Here is a 17,496-nt window from a genome sequence, read left to right on the forward strand (position 1 = left end):
AAAAAAAAACAGTAAGATTTTTAACCCTCAAATAAGTTTAATTAAAAGATTAAATTTCAATGGATGAAAATTTTCAATATTTACCTCTTCACTATATTTAAAAGTTGTTCGACGTTGTAAGAACGACCTGAATCATAAAACGAAAATATATTTAAAGACAATCAAATTATTTGCTATTACAACATTTTTAAGGCTACTAGCAACGAAACTCGGCGTTGCTTGGGTTAAAATATATAATTCTCCAATAGAGGACTACTGTGCTGACTTACTATTTTTTACATTTGGCTATTATTACTAATAAATAATAATTGTTATTATTTTTTCGCTTATTTATATTTGTCTTGCATAATAGTAAATGCAGTAATTAATAATCTGGGATACAATTCACTATATCACGTGTAAATAGTACAATTATATCCATTTTCGCTCCGCGGGTATTATTGCTTAACCTATACTGTAGCGCTCCTCATAAATAAACAACTGTAAAACTCTTTTTGTGTTATTTATGACAAATTGCACAACAGAAAGTGAAAAATTATTTATATCCACCAGAATTTATATTATTATCAAATATCTTTCTCCAAGTGAAACTGTCCATCCAATATCAATAACTTGCTATGCCGCCAAAAAAATTTCCATGTGGATACTGCTCCTTAGCTGTTAGGGAAAATACATCTAGTGTCATGTGTTCCAAGTGCAGGTGTTGAATCCACTTCAAATGCACGGGGCTGTCAACTAAAGAATTCAAGAACTTAGCCAAGTACATCAATAAAGATGGAGCGACGTGGCGATGTCGACCACTGCTGATACAAACTGAGTCATCCACTGTCGCCTTAGCATTATTGAAGTCGAAGCCTGTCACTCTAACACAGCAATCTTATCTCAGGAAATTGCGTGCTGAATTGGACACCATAACTAGGAATTTTAGGCGCGCAGTAGCCTATCGCATCCGGCCCTTGCTTACCAAAGCATTGGACCGGGTTCGAGTCCGGCGTACACCAATGAATATTTTCAATATTTAAGTGTATTATTCTGCTCAGCCCAAGTAATAAAAACGAGTTCCAATCTCAAAAGTTTATCCCCTACCGTAGTCGCTCATGACCTTAGTAGTTTATACGACTTTAAACAAATTAAGAAAAAAAAAAAAAAAAAATTTTATTTTTTTTTCTAAAGCTAAGGTTTTTGCTAGTAATAATGGAAAATAATTTTTTCTACTAAAAAGTATAGAATCATTTTTTAGCACTGACAAGTTCAAAAGAAAATAATCATGTGGCTCAGTCAAGAAATTAGATTGTGTAAGAAATGAAAATTTATTTCGGACTTATTTTCATACAGATACGTTAATGCTTACATTTTTGTTACGATTTATAAAAAAAAAATTCTCGCTGCAATAAAAGCGATGCAACCTCAGAGTCGCTGAAGTGTCGTCAATTTGGGACATAGGTGTCACATAGGTGACACTCAGGTCTCGCGAAAGTGTTCCATGAGTGGCGGATCGGTGTTGAACTAATGTCTTTTAAGTGTTGATCAAGTGACGCTTGATTGTCGCATCATTATCGCGTAATTGTCTCCCAGGTATTGTAAATATGTCGATTACGTGTCACTCATGTGTCGCTGATATTTCCTTCGTGTGTCACTTAGGTGTCGATAAATTGTCGCGTAGGTGTCGCTAACGTGTTGCACATTCTTCGCGTAAGTAACACACATGTTGATCACAATTAATGATCCACAAGTGCCGCTCAAGTATCGCAAATGTTTCGCTCAAATGTGGAATAAGTGTTGCTCAAATGTCGCACTTGTTGCATATGTGTCACTGATGTGTCACGTAAGTGTCGTTCAATGTTAGACATGTGCCACGTAGGCGACGCACAAGTGTCACTTAGGTGTCGCGTTAGCTTCACTTATGAATCGCTTAGGTGTCCTTTAATTGGCTCAACCATCGCTAATGTGTTGCTAAGCGTTAATAAGGTGTTGATCAAGTGTCGCACATGTGTCACGTAGGTGTCGCTAACGTGTCACACATCCGTCGCGTAAGTAACGCACATGTTGCTTATGTTTCGCTCAAGTGTCGTATATGTGTCGCATATGTGTCGCTGAAGTGTCGTGCATGTGTCGCTCAAGTGTCGTGCATGTGTCGCATGTATGTCGCTCAAGTGTCGTGTATGTGTCGCATGTGTGTCGCTCAAGTGTCGCATATGTGTCACGTAGGTGTCGCTAACGTGTCGCACATCCGTCGCGTAAGTAACGCACATGTTGCTTATGTTTCGCTCAAGTGTCGTATATGTGTCGCAGAAGTGTCTTACATGTGTCGCTCAAGTGTCGTGCATGTGTCGCATGTATGTCGCTCAAGTGTCGTGTATGTGTCGCATGTGTGTCGCTCAAGTGTCGCATATGTGTCACGTAGGTGTCGCTAACGTGTCGCACATCCGTCGCGTAAGTAACGCACATGTTGCTTATGTTTCGCTCAAGTGTCGTATATGTGTCGCAGAAGTGTCTTACATGTGTCGCTCAAGTGTCGTGCATGTGTCGCATGTATGTCGCTCAAGTGTCGTGTATGTGTCGCATGTGTGTCGCTCAAGTGTCGCATATGTGTTACGTAGGTGTCGCTAACGTGTCGCACATCCGTCGCGTAAGTAACGCACGTGTTGCTTATGTTTCGCTCAAGTATCGTATATGTGTCGCATATGTGTCGCTGAAGTGTTCGTTCCGATCGGTTCAGTCGTTCAAAAGTTATAAGCGAGTCACATAGTCACACACACACACACACACACACACACACACACACACACACACACACACACACACACACACACACACACACACACACACACACACACACACACACACACACACACACACACACACACACACACACACACACACACACACACACACACACACACACACACACATACATACAGACATAGTGATAACATCGCGGGGGTAGTCAGGGAAGCTTCCTGTGACCTTCAAACGTCGAGATCTGATGAAAACTCGATTTTTGCAAAACGGGGTGAAAACAATAACTTCCCGATTTTTGAAAATCTGAGATTTTTAGCGGGAAGTTAAAAATTACAAATATTCCGGACACAGTGACCCCAAAATGTCGCGGGTGAAATGACGTGCCACGCAAAAAATAAGTGAATTGTTGAGCGCCTAGGTACGGAGGTAGCGGGAAGTTGCAGCGATTGCCTTTAGGTTCAACCATTTTTCTAATTTTAAACTTCCCGCTAAGAAAATTGAAGATTTAGAAAAATCGGGAAGTTATTGGTTTTACCCCGTTTTTCGTAAATCAAGTTTTCGTCGGATCTCGACGTTTCGAGGTCCTAGGAAGCTTCCCTGACTATTTCCGCGATGGTGTCTGTATCGATGTGTGTGTGTGTGTGTGTGTGTGTGTGTGTTTTTTTTTTTTTTTTTTTTTTTTTAAAGGGGACGAAAAAGATCTTCAAAAGACACCGGTATCGTTAACTCTGCCGCCCATCTTCCGGCAGATATCGATAGTCGGTAGTGTGGAGATTTTACCCACTAAAAAAAACATTCCTCTTCCCCTCTCCCCTAGATGGTACGGGGAGGACTGGATTGGAACCGCGTTAGCATTACTTCAATCCAGTCGTGCTGCGTCTCACGACGCCTACTCCTGGCTACTGGTCCCTTTCTGCGATTTTGTCTTTCAGGAGGTGCTGTGCATAAACTGCAACAGCTGACCAGTTTTCTTCTTGTTTGATCATATAGGTCACCAGGCTTGAGGGGGAGAGCCTGGTGCCTATGATCTCTTCGGTGCTTCTTCTGTAGTCCTTCCATCGAGCACACTCGAAGAATGTGTGTTCGGCGTCGTCGATTTTATCCGGGCAGTATTTGCACGTTGGTGTGCTGTGCAAACCCATCTTGAAAAGATAGGCATTGAACTGCCCATGCCCCGTCAATAGCTGGGTCAGGAAGAAGTCCGTATCCCCGTGCTTCCGAGAGAGCCAGACGTTGATGTTTGGGATCAGGCGCGCCGTCCATCTGCCCGTCTCTCCCGATGTCCATCGGTCCTGCCACTCTTGCTGCGTTTCCGCCTTTATCCTCGTTCTTGCGTCCTTCATGTTATCATCACTGTCTTTAGCGTCATAGAGTTTTGCTCTTTCGAACGCTAATAGATCGATGGGCGCGGCTCCTGCAATGACCAATACAGCCGCTTCGGAAACTGTGCGGTAGGCGCAGGCAACCCTGAGAGTGCCTCGCCACTGTACTGCTGCTATCTTTCGCCAGTAGGTCTTCTGCTTTGATATGTCTGCCCATATTTCCGCTCTATAAAGCAGTACCGAGTGGACTGCTTGTAGAAGAATTCTCTTTTTTGTTCTTGGTCCCATAGTGTTGGTCATAATTCGTGCTAGGCAACACTGTCATGCTGGCTTTCTTGCATGCACTGTCGAGGTGTTCACGGAAAGATAGTTTCTCGTCTATCATTACCCCTAGATAGCGCAGGGCCCTTGTTGACGTCAGTGTTGTTCCTCCCATGTCCTTAGCGAATGGTTTTGGAAACCTTTCTTGACGTGTCAAAACGACCATCTCTGTTTTCTGTTTAGTGAGTTTCAGGTGATGCTTATCAAGCCAAGTCTTGACTATGTCGATGGTTTCCCGAACTAGCAGTTCGGCCTCTCCCACGCTGTCCACCACTATAGTGGCCGCAACGTCGTCTGCAAAGCTTTACTTGCTCTGGCAGCGGGATTTCAAGAAGCTCGTCGTAGTCTGCGTTCCATAGATCGGGCCCTATTATTGAGCCTTGCGGCACGCCAGCCGTTATGGCGTATTCTTGTGGGCCTTCAGTAGTTTCCACTATTAGCTTTCTATCGTCAAGGTAGTTGTCGACTAGTGCCAGATTTTCTGGCTCCGCGTCAAACTTGTGCTCCAGAGCGTCTAAAATGTCTCCCCAATTTGCGCTGTTAAATGCGTTTTTGACATCTAGCGTGAGGAGAAGACATACTTTACGAGCTTTGAGGCTACCAGACCATGCTTGTGTTGCTGTCTTTATGACTTTCTTGATCGCTCCGACTGTCGAATGACCTTTCCGGAAGCCATGCTGGTTGTTGGCAAAACCTCCAGCACGGTCGATGTCGTCGCGAAGTCTCCCTTGTATGAGCTTCTCGAGCAGTTTTCCAGCAATGTCTAGCATACAGAGTGGTCTAAACGACGAAGGTGTTATGGGGGTTCCCTTACCTTTGTCTAAGAGAACCAATCTCTGCCGTTTCCAGACCGCGGAAAAGGTGCCAGTTGCCAAGCATGCGTTGTAGGTGTTCAGGAGTAAGTCTGGGTATTCCAGGGCTATAATCTTGATCACCGATGCCGGGATGCCATCAGGTCCAGGTGCCTTTCCTGTTTTGAGTGACTTGGCCGCGTCTTGTAGTTCCTTAGTTGTGAAGGGCGTTACTTCGTTGTTTTTAGTGTAGTGTTTCTTCTCCCGCGGTGGGTGTTTGGGGAAAAGCTCCGCTACGATGCTATCCATTAAGGCTGGAGACTTCGGCGCCTCTGGTGAAGCCTTTCCAAGTCGTTTGGCGACAATTTGGTAGGCTTTACCCCAGATGTCATTGTCGAGATCGTTGCAGATCTCTTTCCACAACTTTGCTTTACTTGCTTTGATGGCTCGATTTAGCATCTTTTTGGCCTGCTTGTACTCTTTTGAATACAATTCCTGGCTTGGGGAGCGTTTGGCGGCTCTCGTTGCACGGCGACGTAGTTGATGGAACATTTTGCGAAGTTCCACTATGTCTGTTGACCACCAGTACGCCGGCCTGCGATAACTCCGGTTTTTCAACCGCGGCATAGAGGCGTCACATGCGGCGGAAATCTCCTTCATCGTATTTAGTACTGTCCTTTCTGTCTCGCTGCAAGTATCCGGAGTCGGGTTGTTCTGAAGGGTAGACCAGCTCCGTGCAAGTGAAGCTCGCAGTGCCTCTGGATCAAGCTTCCTGACATTCCACTTTCGCTTAGAAAGGTCGTGTTGTGGTACCGGAGCAGATGCCAATCCAACGTTAAATGTCACGAACTGGTGATCACTGCCACTGTATTTTTCGGATACTGTCCAGTTTTCAATCATGTTGGCAATTTTTGGAGTCGCCAACGAAATGTCGAGGATGGACTCTTGGTACCCCGGTCTTCTGAAAGTCGTGGTGCTCCCAGTATTTAGCACTATGAGGTCGAGTCTAGCCACGACGTCAGCGACCTCGTTGCCTCTGGTGTCGGAGAAATCAGCGCCCCATTCAGCCGATTTAGCATTGAAGTCACCAGCTACGATAACTTCGCTGTCGAACTTAGTGACCGCATCTTCTATATTTGCGAGTTTCTGTCGGAACACACTAATCCCTTCGTTAGGTGAGAGATAGACGCTCATGAAGTAGGTTGTGGGGGTTTGAATCCAGACAAAACCTGCTCCACCTCCGCTGTTGTTGACGGTAACGTTCTTTGTGTTCACAATCCAAATTGCTGCCGTGCCCGTTTCGTCTGCGAACCATGTTTTACCTTCGATGTTTAGATATTGCTCGCAGATAAAGCAGACGTCAATTTTATCTTCGAAAACACGCTGGCGCAGCAGGTTTTGCGCCAAGGCGCACCTATTCAGGTTGCCTTGTAGTATGCGTGTCATTTCTGACCTTTCATGGCTTCTGCAAGTGCTTTGCGGAATGCCTTACACGCTCCAGTGCCAGAAATATGGCATAGATTATCCTGGGCATCTTTGTCCGAAGCACAAAGGAAGCATTTTAACTTCTCCGTGCAGTTTACGGCCTTGTGGTTCTCTCCGCCACATTTGTAGCAGCACCTGCTTCTGTCTGGTCCCGCACACTGACGTGTTTGGTGTCCATAACCAAGACATTTAAAACAACGTGTTACTTTTACTACTGGGCGTATACGACAGTTCACCAAACCGATCCGTATACGGGCCTTGTCAAGGGCCTTAATCGCATTGGGCTCGTCTAGTTCGCAGAAGGCTGCCCGATTACCTCGTGGTGTGGGTTTTGTCAAATTTACCCGTTTGACCTCCAGGTTGTCAGTGAATTCACGTTTGAGTGCTTCACGGACTTCGCTCTCGGTAGAGATTTCATCTAAGTCGAGGATCTCGATCGTTGTTGTTGGTGTTAGCGTCTTGACTGTGCCGATGTTTGCAGTGGCTGCCCTTACTGCATCGGTGAATGCCTTGCTGTCTTCGGACTTTCGAGCCATTTCAAGGAGAACGCCTCCGTGTTTCGTCTTTTTAATAGACCTTATGTCTACGCCCGTCTCGACAGGGCTTACCTTGGCCTTGATTTCCTTCAGGAGATCGGCGTATGTTCGCCCTTCAGCTGGTTGGACTAGGACAGCTTTAGTTCTTGTCTTCTTCCTCCTTGGTTTCTTGGAGCCACCGCTGTTTGGCTGGTCTTGGGCTGTAGCAGTTTGAGTCACTGGCTCCTGTTCTTTCTTTTTCTTGTTTTGCCGAGTCACTTTGGTCCAGGTATCATCCCGGGCTGTCTTTTTCTGTGCTGGCTTGTCAATATCTGAGGAAGGGCTGGGCGTGGACAGCGGCCTCTTCTTGTTGCCATCTCCTTGCTGTGGTAATTTCTTAGGAGTGGTCAGAGGTGGCTGTGATTTTTGTTCAGACTCGGAGATGTTTGAGTCGTTGACGCCGACTTCGTTGGTGATTTGTTGGCCAGCCTATATGCCGTACTAATAGACGAAACCAATTTTCTGATCTCATGGTGGAGATTCTTTTTGTCTTTTATGAAGTCGGCTAACTCATCAATCTTGTTGCCGAGCCTCTCCATTGGTGACTGTTGGCCGGTGACGGTCGGTAGAGAGTTCATTCTTCCTCGGTGGGTTTGATTAGTGGCAGGAGCAAAAGGTCCTCCACTTTTTGAAGGAATGTTGCTCAGCTGTCCGTTCTCTGCCATCTGGGCTGATTTCGTACTCCCTGTAACCTTGCTAGCATTGCTAGACAGCAGAGCCATGGGGTCTACTCCACTGTTCAAACGGTCGCTTGATAACGACAAGTTTAGGCCCGTTTGCACGCCTTCTCTCGCCGGCACTGAGGTATCCATCCTCTGTACTGTAAACGATGTTTGAAAATCTTCTGACATTTCCATATCATCTTTTGCTAGGTTTTGGTCCACCCCGAGTATTCTGTTTCCTCGGTACCCGACGCATCTGACGTGCAGATATGCCGGGCATTCCCCTATCCGCCACCTGAGGAGGCGCCCGATGCGGGACCCAGCAAGCCCGACACGGGGTGTGTGTGTGTGTGTGTGTGTGTGTGTGTGTAAACCTCTTATAACTTTTGAATGGCTTGACCGATTTTATCGCAGTTGGTGCCATTCAAAAGGGCTTGACTAAACTTAGATTTTGAATATACTTTGGAACGATCCGGACGGGTAGATTTTGAGAAATCTCAAAAAAACTACAAAAAAAAAATTTTTTCTGAATGTGCTTTTTTGGAATCAATTTTAAATGACTTTACCGATCAATTCCAAAAACTAATTAGCTCTTCACATAAAAAAACCACGTCGATCGTCGCCGGTCCGGTCAAAATCGGTTGATTCATTCGTGAGTTATCGTTGACGAAATAAAACCGAAAAAAAGGTTTTTTCGGAATTACTCCGAAATTTTTGGTTCTGTCAATTTAAACTTGAAGATTTTTCATGAAGCTTAGAAAACTGCGTCGAATGCCACCAACCGCGTGAAAATCGGTTCATTCATTAAAAAGTTATTGTGATTTGAAAATTCTAAAAATAGTGTTTTATCAAACATCTATCAAACTTTTGATCTCGAAGAGCTCAAAAGCATACATAATAGGGTGGGTCAAAAAAATCGAATAATTTTTTTTTGACTTTATACTCTGAAAAATAGGTTCGTAGACACCTAAAAAGAATTCTCTCCAAGTATGAGCTCTTAATTATAACGGGAAGGTCCTCCGCTTTGCGGGTTTCTATTTTTTTCGAATAATCAGATAAAAAAATTTATATCTCGCTTCCAACTGCTTGGAAAAATATTCCGTGGCATAGACTTTGTAAGAAATTGAACGCTCTACAAAAAAGGTCTCTTATGATTTTTTCAAAAACCTAACCGATTAAAAGATATTTCTAGTTGAAGTTTGGCTATTTTAAGGAAAATATTCGTTTTTATTATGAATTTTATAAGTCGATGAAAAAAAATTATTTCGGATTGCGGAACTCATGATTTTGTAGGAAATTTACTGCTCTACAAAAATGGTCTCTTATGATTTTTTGATTAAGTGAAGCCGTTACGAGATATTCATCGTCAAACATTAACGAATATCAATATTTCCAGTTTTTGATCAATAATTCGATAAATTTTAATTTAAACTATGAGTTTCAGGAAAATTTACATAAATTTAAATTTCTATCATAAAAGTCACTCCTACAGGAGTTATTTGTTCAAAAATTCACTAAGAAGTTTTTGTTCTAATGATATTTTTTGTAAGCTTTATTTGTAATAATTTAAAATGTCAATTGCATTGGCATTTCATATTATTACGGTTGTTTAGTATGTATTTTCAAATTTTATTCTACCAATTATACATAAATTTTTTGTGAGAGAGGCTTTTGTTCTGAATTACATTACTTCTTCTGTTGGTACTCTAACGCTAGCGCCACCTATGTTGTTTTTCTTAACTATCTTCGTTGTCTACTTTTTTATCAGTACATTTTCAGTGCTCCAAAAACTCATCATTTCGTATACATGATAATAACAATTTTTTCGAAATAAGTCATTTTCTCATCATATAAATTCATTTATTATCAATAATTCTACAATGAATAAAGAAATACGTTTAATCGGTATACCTGTGCAAAAACTCACTGAACGTAAGTTACCAAAAGTGAAAGAGGTTATGAGAGTGTTTTTCTATCAACTTAAAGTTTTAAAGTTTTCAATCAAACAAAGTGCAAAAAATTCAGCTGACAAGGTTATTGAATTGTGGAAAATAAATCAGATCCCTACGAGTGGAGCTTCTAATGTAGTCAAAAAAATTCTCCGTTTTCATAGTGAGTGGTTGAAATTACTAAAAGATTTTAATAAGAAAAGTGATAAGGTAAAAGAAAAGGAGTTTCAGACTGATCTTGAACAATTATTCGACATTGTAAGTAAAAATTCCCTAAAAGGGGTGGATGATAACATTAGGAAGTTGTATTTGGATCAAAAATTCTGTACACACAAAGAGATTCTTTCGAATATTGTACCTGCGTCAAACTCAACTACAGATATGATGGAAATAGATGAAAGCAGTAAGTATCTGAGATAAATAATTGTTATAAATTCAGGTAGGAGTGTAAAACTTCCTTTATATTTATTATAAACAATGAGAATATCATTTTTCTACTTTACTTGCATTATAAATATCAGTATTCCTACGTATGACATTTGACTCGACGGTTTCTGGTACTCATGTTTAATTGCTTCTCATCATAATGAATAAGTGCTGGAAATTTTGTCTGTTTAATTTAAAAATAAATTCTTATTACAGATTTGAATTAACCGTCTACCAGTCATGGGATTGTTTTAAGTGGAAAATCAGAATCATTCTCGACGCATACATTAAGTGGAACTACAAATTCTGGATCTGATTTGGAGTATGAACCCCCAATTCCGACAAAACGAGCAAAAATAAATGTCTTAACTCCTGAAGTCGTTTCTGCACTTGACAGAGCTAATGTCAGCAGTAGAAACGCGATGTTCATTATTGCTCCGGTTTTATCAGCTGTTGGTATAAAAATTGAAGATACAACGCTCAGCTATAGGTCCATCCAACGAGCTCGTATGGTTCAAAGAAAAGACATTGCTCAAGGATTAAAAGACAATTTTAAAACACACGATAAATACGTAGTGCATTGGGATGGTAAAATGCTGAATGATCTAATTGAATCCAAATCTGTGGAACGACTACCGGTTCTTTTAACTGCGTATGGTACTGAACAATTACTTGGAGTTCCAAAAATGAATTCTGGGACGGCAGTTAATCAAACATCCGCCATTTTATCAACATTGAGTGAATGGGGTATTATTAAGTATGTCAAGGCGATGTGTTTTGACACTACGGCTGTTAATACAGGTAATCAATCAATTACAAAAAATATTTTATTGTTGTCATTCTAGTTTAATTTCTATTTCTTACTGAATTTTACTATCAAAATGTATTAATCGTTTACTCGTTTGGATTTGAAATATAACCATTGATTTTTCTTAAATACTAAATTTAACGATAGTCATCTATTATTGTTCTACAGGAATTCACAACGGTACATGTAAGGAAATTGAAAAGATTTTGGGAAGAGAGTTGATCTGGTTATCATGTCGTCATCACATTTTTGAGATCGTATTAAGGGGCGCATTTGAAGTATTTTGGCCTGTGTCATCTGGGCCAAATGTACAGATGTTTGGAAGGTTTAAAAAATTTTGGGATGATATAGATATAACTAATTATAAATCTGGTGTTGAAGATGCTGTTGTTGCTGATATCATTTCGAATAAAAAAGATGAAATCTCTAGTTTTATTACGAAATCTTTACAGGTATGATTTAACTGTGATTTAAATTATAAAAATTTCGTTATTTTTGACAAATTTTTATTTTTGATAGTTACTACAACCCCGAGATGATTATAAAGAATTATTGTAATTATCATTGATTTTCCTTGGAGAAATGCCTCAAGAAAAGATTTCTTTCAAACGTCCTGGTGCTGTTCATCATGCTAGATGGATGGCTAAGGCCATTTATAGTTTGAAAATGTATCTATTCAGAGATGAATTCAAACTCTCTCAGAAAGAATTGCATGGTCTTCGTCATTTCTGTATTTTTATAGTCACATTGTATTTAAAAGCTTGGTTTTCATCAACTTCTGCAACAACTGCTGCTTATCATGACTTGCAGTTTATGAAAAATTTATTGGAGTACAAACATATCAATCCTTTGATTTCTTCAGCTACGTGTGAAAAATGATTTCGCACTTATGGTATTTGAGCGATGAACTTGCCATTTTATCACTGTTTGACGATGGCGTTCCATTCGAAGTAAAAAAAAGTATTGTTGAAGCTGTTAATACTCGTGAAGGTACAGATTCTAAAGCTAAAAGATTTGTAATTGCTAAAAAAGATTTAAATTCATTGGCGCAGAGAACTCTGAGTGACTTTGTGTCTAAAAAGTCATTAAATCTTTTCAAAATCTTCGATCTACCGTATGACTTTCTTGATGTCGATGTTGAATTATGGCCTACTAATGAGAGTTATCTCGAAAATAAAGAATACTTTCAACAACTAAAAGTTGTCAATGATTCAGCAGAGCGAGCTGTTGCATTAGTCAGTGAATATAATCAATGCTTGACAAAAAATGAAGAACAATTCCAGTACTTATTGCAAGTTGTCAAAGAACATCAAAAAACATTCCCAAATTGTAATAAAAGAAATTATTTATAGTAATAGCGTACTGTTATGTTAAAAATATAGACAATTATATTGCAATTGATAATTCAATAAAAAATTTATCTATAAAAAAGTTAAATACTGGTTGTTTCTCACTTGATTCAATACTTTTCATATTAAATTTGACAAAGAAATATGTCATTCACTTCAAATTAAACTAATCATCGGCTATATGTCGAAAAAAATGCTCGAATTTCTTGTTTTAATGCAATCAAACAAGCTCAAGACTGAAAACAATATTAAAAAAATTGTTTATAACATTTCTTTATCGATCGAAACTCAAATTTATGTAAATTTTCCTGAAACTCATAGTTTAAATTAAAATTTATCGAATTATTGATCAAAAACTGGAAATATTGATATTCGTTAATGTTTGACGATGAATATCTCGTAACGGCTTCACTTAATCAAAAAATCATAAGAGACCATTTTTGTAGAGCAGTAAATTTCCTACAAAATCATGAGTTCCGCAATCCGAAATAATTTTTTTCATCGACTTGTAAAATTCATAATAAAACGAATATTTTCCTTAAAATAGCCAAACTTCAACTAGAAATATCTTTTAATCGGTTAGGTTTTTGAAAAAATCATAAGAGACCTTTTTTGTAGAGCGTTCAATTTCTTACAAAGTCTATGCCACGGAATATTTTTCCAAGCAGTTGGAAGCGAGATATAAATTTTTTATCTGATTATTCGAAAAAATAGAAACCCGCAAAGCGGAGGACCTTCCCGTTATAATTAAGAGTTCATACTTGGATAGAATTCTTTTTAGGTGTCTACGAACCTATTTTTCAGAGTATAAAGTCAAAAAAAATTATTCGATTTTTTTTGACCCACCCTAATACATAAGTTATTTTTTTGAGCTTGGAGAGCTCAAAATAATACACAAATTGTATTTATGAGCTTGAAAAGTTCAAAAACGTCATAAGTGCAATTTTAAGCGTTTAGGTGTAGAATTGGCGGGAAGTTGCAGGGATGGCCTTCATGGTCAACCGTTTTCCTAATTTTTTTTTGTTTTGAAGTTGAAATAAAAATTTTAGGCCTGATTGTATCTTTAGAATTTTTCAAAAAAACTTTCAAAAATACTACTCCCCAAAGTACAAATTTTTAGAGAAGTCCGGCAATGGAATACCAGTTCATTATATTTTTTTTTTAATTTTGAAAATAATAAATAATTATTTTAATTCAATTTTTTGCTTAAAATTTTTTTGTGACTACTTCAGTAGACACAGTTCAAGCATTCAAATCATAAGAAACACTTGAGCGACACTCAAGCTACATCTGAGCAATACCGAAGCAGTACTAAAGCAACATTTGGGCGAAGCATACGCGACACCTGAGCGACACTTGAGTGATACCTGTTCGGGACTGGAACGACATTGCGGTGATACCTCAGACACTCACGCGACACCTGAGCAATACCTATGTTATACTCAAGTGATATTTAAACGACACTTGAGCAATATCAATGTGACATTGAAGCAATACATACGCGACATCTGTCTGACACTTGAGCAGTACGTAACGCTCGATGAATATCTATGCGACACTGGAGCGATATAAGGACAATACCTAAGCTGCAAGTAACCGAAACATATACAACTCCTGACGAGACTGAAGCAAAGTTTACGAGACACATACGCGACATCTAAGCGACACACTTAAGTGATGTGCGACACTTAATTTCTATGTGACACTCGAGTGACATTCGAGCGACACCTGAGCAATGTCTATCCGACTCTCAAGCGATATTTGAGCGACATAAACAACACGCGGTACTTGAGCGATACCAATGCAGCAGTAAATAATATACCTATCCGACCTAAGCGATATTTGAGCGACATTCAAGCGACACTTGAGGAACACTTACGTAAGATCTGAGCAATATCTGTGTAACACCCGCAAGATATTATAGCGACACATGAGTGACATGGTACATTTGAGCAATACCGATGTGGTACTAAAGCGACATTTCGGCGGCACATACGCGACACCGGAGCAACACTTATGCGACACTTGAACTATACCAATGCGATACTAAAGCGACATTTCAGTGGTACCTCAGTGACACTCACGCGAAACTTGAGCCATACATGTCCGACACTGAAGCGATATTTGGGCGACATTCAAGCGACACTAACGTGATGCCTGAGTAATACCTATGCAACATTCGCGCGATATTTGAGCGACACAAGAGCGATACGGTATACTTAAGCAATACCGATGCAGTACTAGGGCGACATTGGGGCGACGAATACGTGACACTTGAGCGATACTATCGCGTCACTCGAACAATACCGTTGCGACACCCGAGCGACACGCGGCACTTGAGCGATCTCAATGCAGCACTAAAGTAATATTCGTGCGACACATACGCGACACATACGCGACACCGGAGCGACACTTATGTGACAGCTGAGCAGTATCTGTCTGATACTAAAGCGATACTTACGCAATGCCTGAGCAATTCTTATATAACACTCGCGAAATATATGGGCGACATGCTACACCTGAGTAATACCGATGCAGCACTAGAGTGACATTGGGGCGATACATATGCAACACTTAAGCGACACTTGGGTTAAGCAACATTTCACCGATACCCGAAAGACACTAAACTGACACCTAAGGGTCACACAATTACCGGCTATAAGTCAAGCCGTACCTGGTCTGCAGAAAAAATGGCAGTACAGAACTTTAAACTTGGTGAAACTCAACTTTTTGAACGAAATCATTGTCTAACTTTTTTTTGGCTATCTGGGGTTAAAAATTAAAATATTTTTTATAGAGAACTTTATTTTTTATAATTTCCAGCTAGAAGATAAGCCTTAATCAGTCAGCAAAAAAATCAGTAGTGCCGAACCTCATTTTTTAGTAAATTACAAGTCATTGACCGAAATTATTTTGTGACTTTTTTTGGACTTGACTAGGCAGGAAAATCAATCAATACTTTATGTAGAGAATATTGAATCCTATAATCACTAGCTGTTAGTTAAACCCTACCAGGTAAACAGAAAAAATGGCAATACAGAACCTCATTTTTTAGTAACATCAATTTTTAGTTTGTTTTTCTTTTTGTGTTAAATCTGAGAAGAAAGTATCCCGGTACTTTTAGGTTGAGAAAATTTTCTTTTTTATTTATAGTCAAGAGTTAATCATTCGATGGACCAAAGCAAGGAATCTAGAAATAAAAACTCTGGAACTGAAAACAACTCCATCAATGTATTACTAGCGTAGGATACATTCCATTCAAGCCAATAGCATAGTGTTTGAGCCGCCTACTTGTCAATTGTATTTTTTTAGTCCAAGACATGACAGTCAATATTGCCAAGTTAGGAAACTGAGCTCACACTTTGCCTTTACAGACCATGCTACCACTTATTTTTACCTCAGGTCATTTTACCAACACGGAACATGCTTCTCGGTCGCCACCCCTGAACCTTAAACCTTAAGGGGTTACATGGGTTTCGTCGGGTAAAAGGCCTATTTTCAATATTTTTTTCTATGTAAAAATTATTTATTTAATTCAAATTTTTTCTGTCTTATAGATACATATTTAAAGAATAATTTCTAAAATTTTCAAAAAAAAAAAAATTAAAACTCCTCCATTGTGACGTCATTTCCGGTGACCCCTCGGAAAAAAGGTGCGTCTGCGTTGTCAGCATAACTCCTGACAAAATCATCTAAAACGAAAAAACAAAAATAAGTTTTTTAGTTAAGTCCATAAACTCGTGCTTGAACGAAGGAAAGAAAAAAAAAGTAAAAATTGGAATTTTGGCAGACATCTTTCCAAAAAAATGAAAATTTCGGTCAAATTTGCTTGACATTTTGTTTTTTTTTAAATAGTTGTAATTGAAAAAAAAAAAAATCCTTCGTCCAAGCACGAGTAAATTGTATCTCGAACACCTGTGTGAAATTTCATCAAGATCGGTTGAGTAGTTTTCGAGAACATTTGACAACCGACATTGAAAACACGGTTCCGAGAAAAACGCGTTTAAAGTTTTGAGTAACAATAAAAGTGGAAAAAAAAATGTTTTTTGTAACTTACAGTGAATCGTCGATTCCTGGGCCATAAAGTAAAGATCCTGCAGCAGTTGCAATGTCCAGGGCATCCTTTTGCTCCTGTCGATGACGGATTCTGGCTTCGCGAGTCTCGCTCGCAGATTTTTTTTCGGCTGCGCATACACGGTTTTCATCCGAAATTCGGGCATATTCGTGGGAGTTTCGGCCTAATTTTAAATCCATACCGTGCATAATCAATAATAAAGCTGATGTTCCTTCATTGAAGATACAAGCAGCGACCAATGCCGCAATATTAACAATCTTTGAACCAGCAGGAAGTATTTTTGGAGTAATTTTCCAGATCAACTGGTTGAAGCTCTCGTTGTTATTTTGTGTGAAACCACCAACACACCGTTCAAGAAGCTCATCCTTACTGAGATCATCATATATTGGTTTCATAGCAATCAAAACTTCATCTGGTAATGGAGTATACTCATGTTTAAATGATGAAAGAGTATTTGTAGCTGATGCTCGTTGCCAAGCGCACCAAGAGTCTGGACCTTTTGGGCAGTTATCGTGCTGAGGTTTTGTATCTGTAGAGCTATAGTGATAATAGGTAGCCCATATAGCCTCTTTCATTTTTTCTACTGATTCACAGTTTCTCCTTATCGCCAAACCCATTCTTTTTTGCACGTGTCCAACGCATTCTTTTTTAGTGATAACAAAATCGTCACCGTAAGGCTGGGCTTTGAGAAGACCAGAGTAGGTTTTTGAGTCCCCATCTCCTATATAATTTACGAACCTCAGTCCATATTTGACAATCGAGCGTTTAAACATTTCAATAATCGATGAGACTTCCATGTTTCCTGATGCTCCAGTGTGATTGGCGGTGCATTGATTTGTTTCAATGTGTTCTTCTTTCCATTCTTCATATTCTGCAGTATCTAATTTTTTTTTCCAGCTTTCACATAACTTACAATAAGAAGATTTCACCAACACATCCAACACTTTTCCCGAATAATATCCGATTAGTGAACTCACACCATATAGTGATG

The 17,496-nt window shown here is 39.6% G+C and overlaps 2 protein-coding genes across 2 annotated transcripts; one reads left to right on the forward strand and one right to left on the reverse strand.

Moving 5' to 3' along the window:
• The first annotated feature begins 8,802 nt into the window (after positions 1-8,802).
• LOC123262456 lies at positions 8,803-11,946 on the forward strand. The gene is made up of 4 exons (XM_044724675.1): positions 8,803-10,250; positions 10,541-11,074; positions 11,250-11,533; positions 11,601-11,946. Exons 1-4 carry the CDS (start codon positions 9,779-9,781, stop codon positions 11,637-11,639), a joined length of 1,329 nt encoding a protein of 442 aa, XP_044580610.1. The 5' UTR covers positions 8,803-9,778; the 3' UTR covers positions 11,640-11,946.
• A 4,035-nt stretch (positions 11,947-15,981) lies between these two features.
• LOC123262491 lies at positions 15,982-17,112 on the reverse strand. The gene is made up of 2 exons (XM_044724733.1): positions 16,488-17,112; positions 15,982-16,122 (listed from the first exon to the last, which is right to left on the reverse strand). Exons 1-2 carry the CDS (start codon positions 17,078-17,080, stop codon positions 16,119-16,121), a joined length of 597 nt encoding a protein of 198 aa, XP_044580668.1. The 5' UTR covers positions 17,081-17,112; the 3' UTR covers positions 15,982-16,118.
• Positions 17,113-17,496: the final 384 nt, after the last annotated feature.

This window comes from Cotesia glomerata, linkage group LG4 (genome assembly GCF_020080835.1).
Source record: "Cotesia glomerata isolate CgM1 linkage group LG4, MPM_Cglom_v2.3, whole genome shotgun sequence".
NCBI lineage: Eukaryota > Metazoa > Arthropoda > Insecta > Hymenoptera > Braconidae > Cotesia > Cotesia glomerata.

Bases quoted from the DNA above. Each gene is read 5' to 3' on its own strand.
- LOC123262456 (XM_044724675.1), top strand. From the start codon at position 9,779: ATGAATAAAGAAATACGTTTAATCGGTATACCTGTGCAAAAACTCACT. The intron at 11,075-11,249 runs GTAATCAATCAA...ATTGTTCTACAG, and splicing joins CACTACGGCTGTTAATACAG to GAATTCACAACGGTACATGT. The intron at 11,534-11,600 runs GTATGATTTAAC...TATTTTTGATAG, and splicing joins TTATTACGAAATCTTTACAG to TTACTACAACCCCGAGATGA.
- LOC123262491 (XM_044724733.1), bottom strand. From the start codon at position 17,080: ATGAAAGAGGCTATATGGGCTACCTATTATCACTATAGCTCTACAGAT.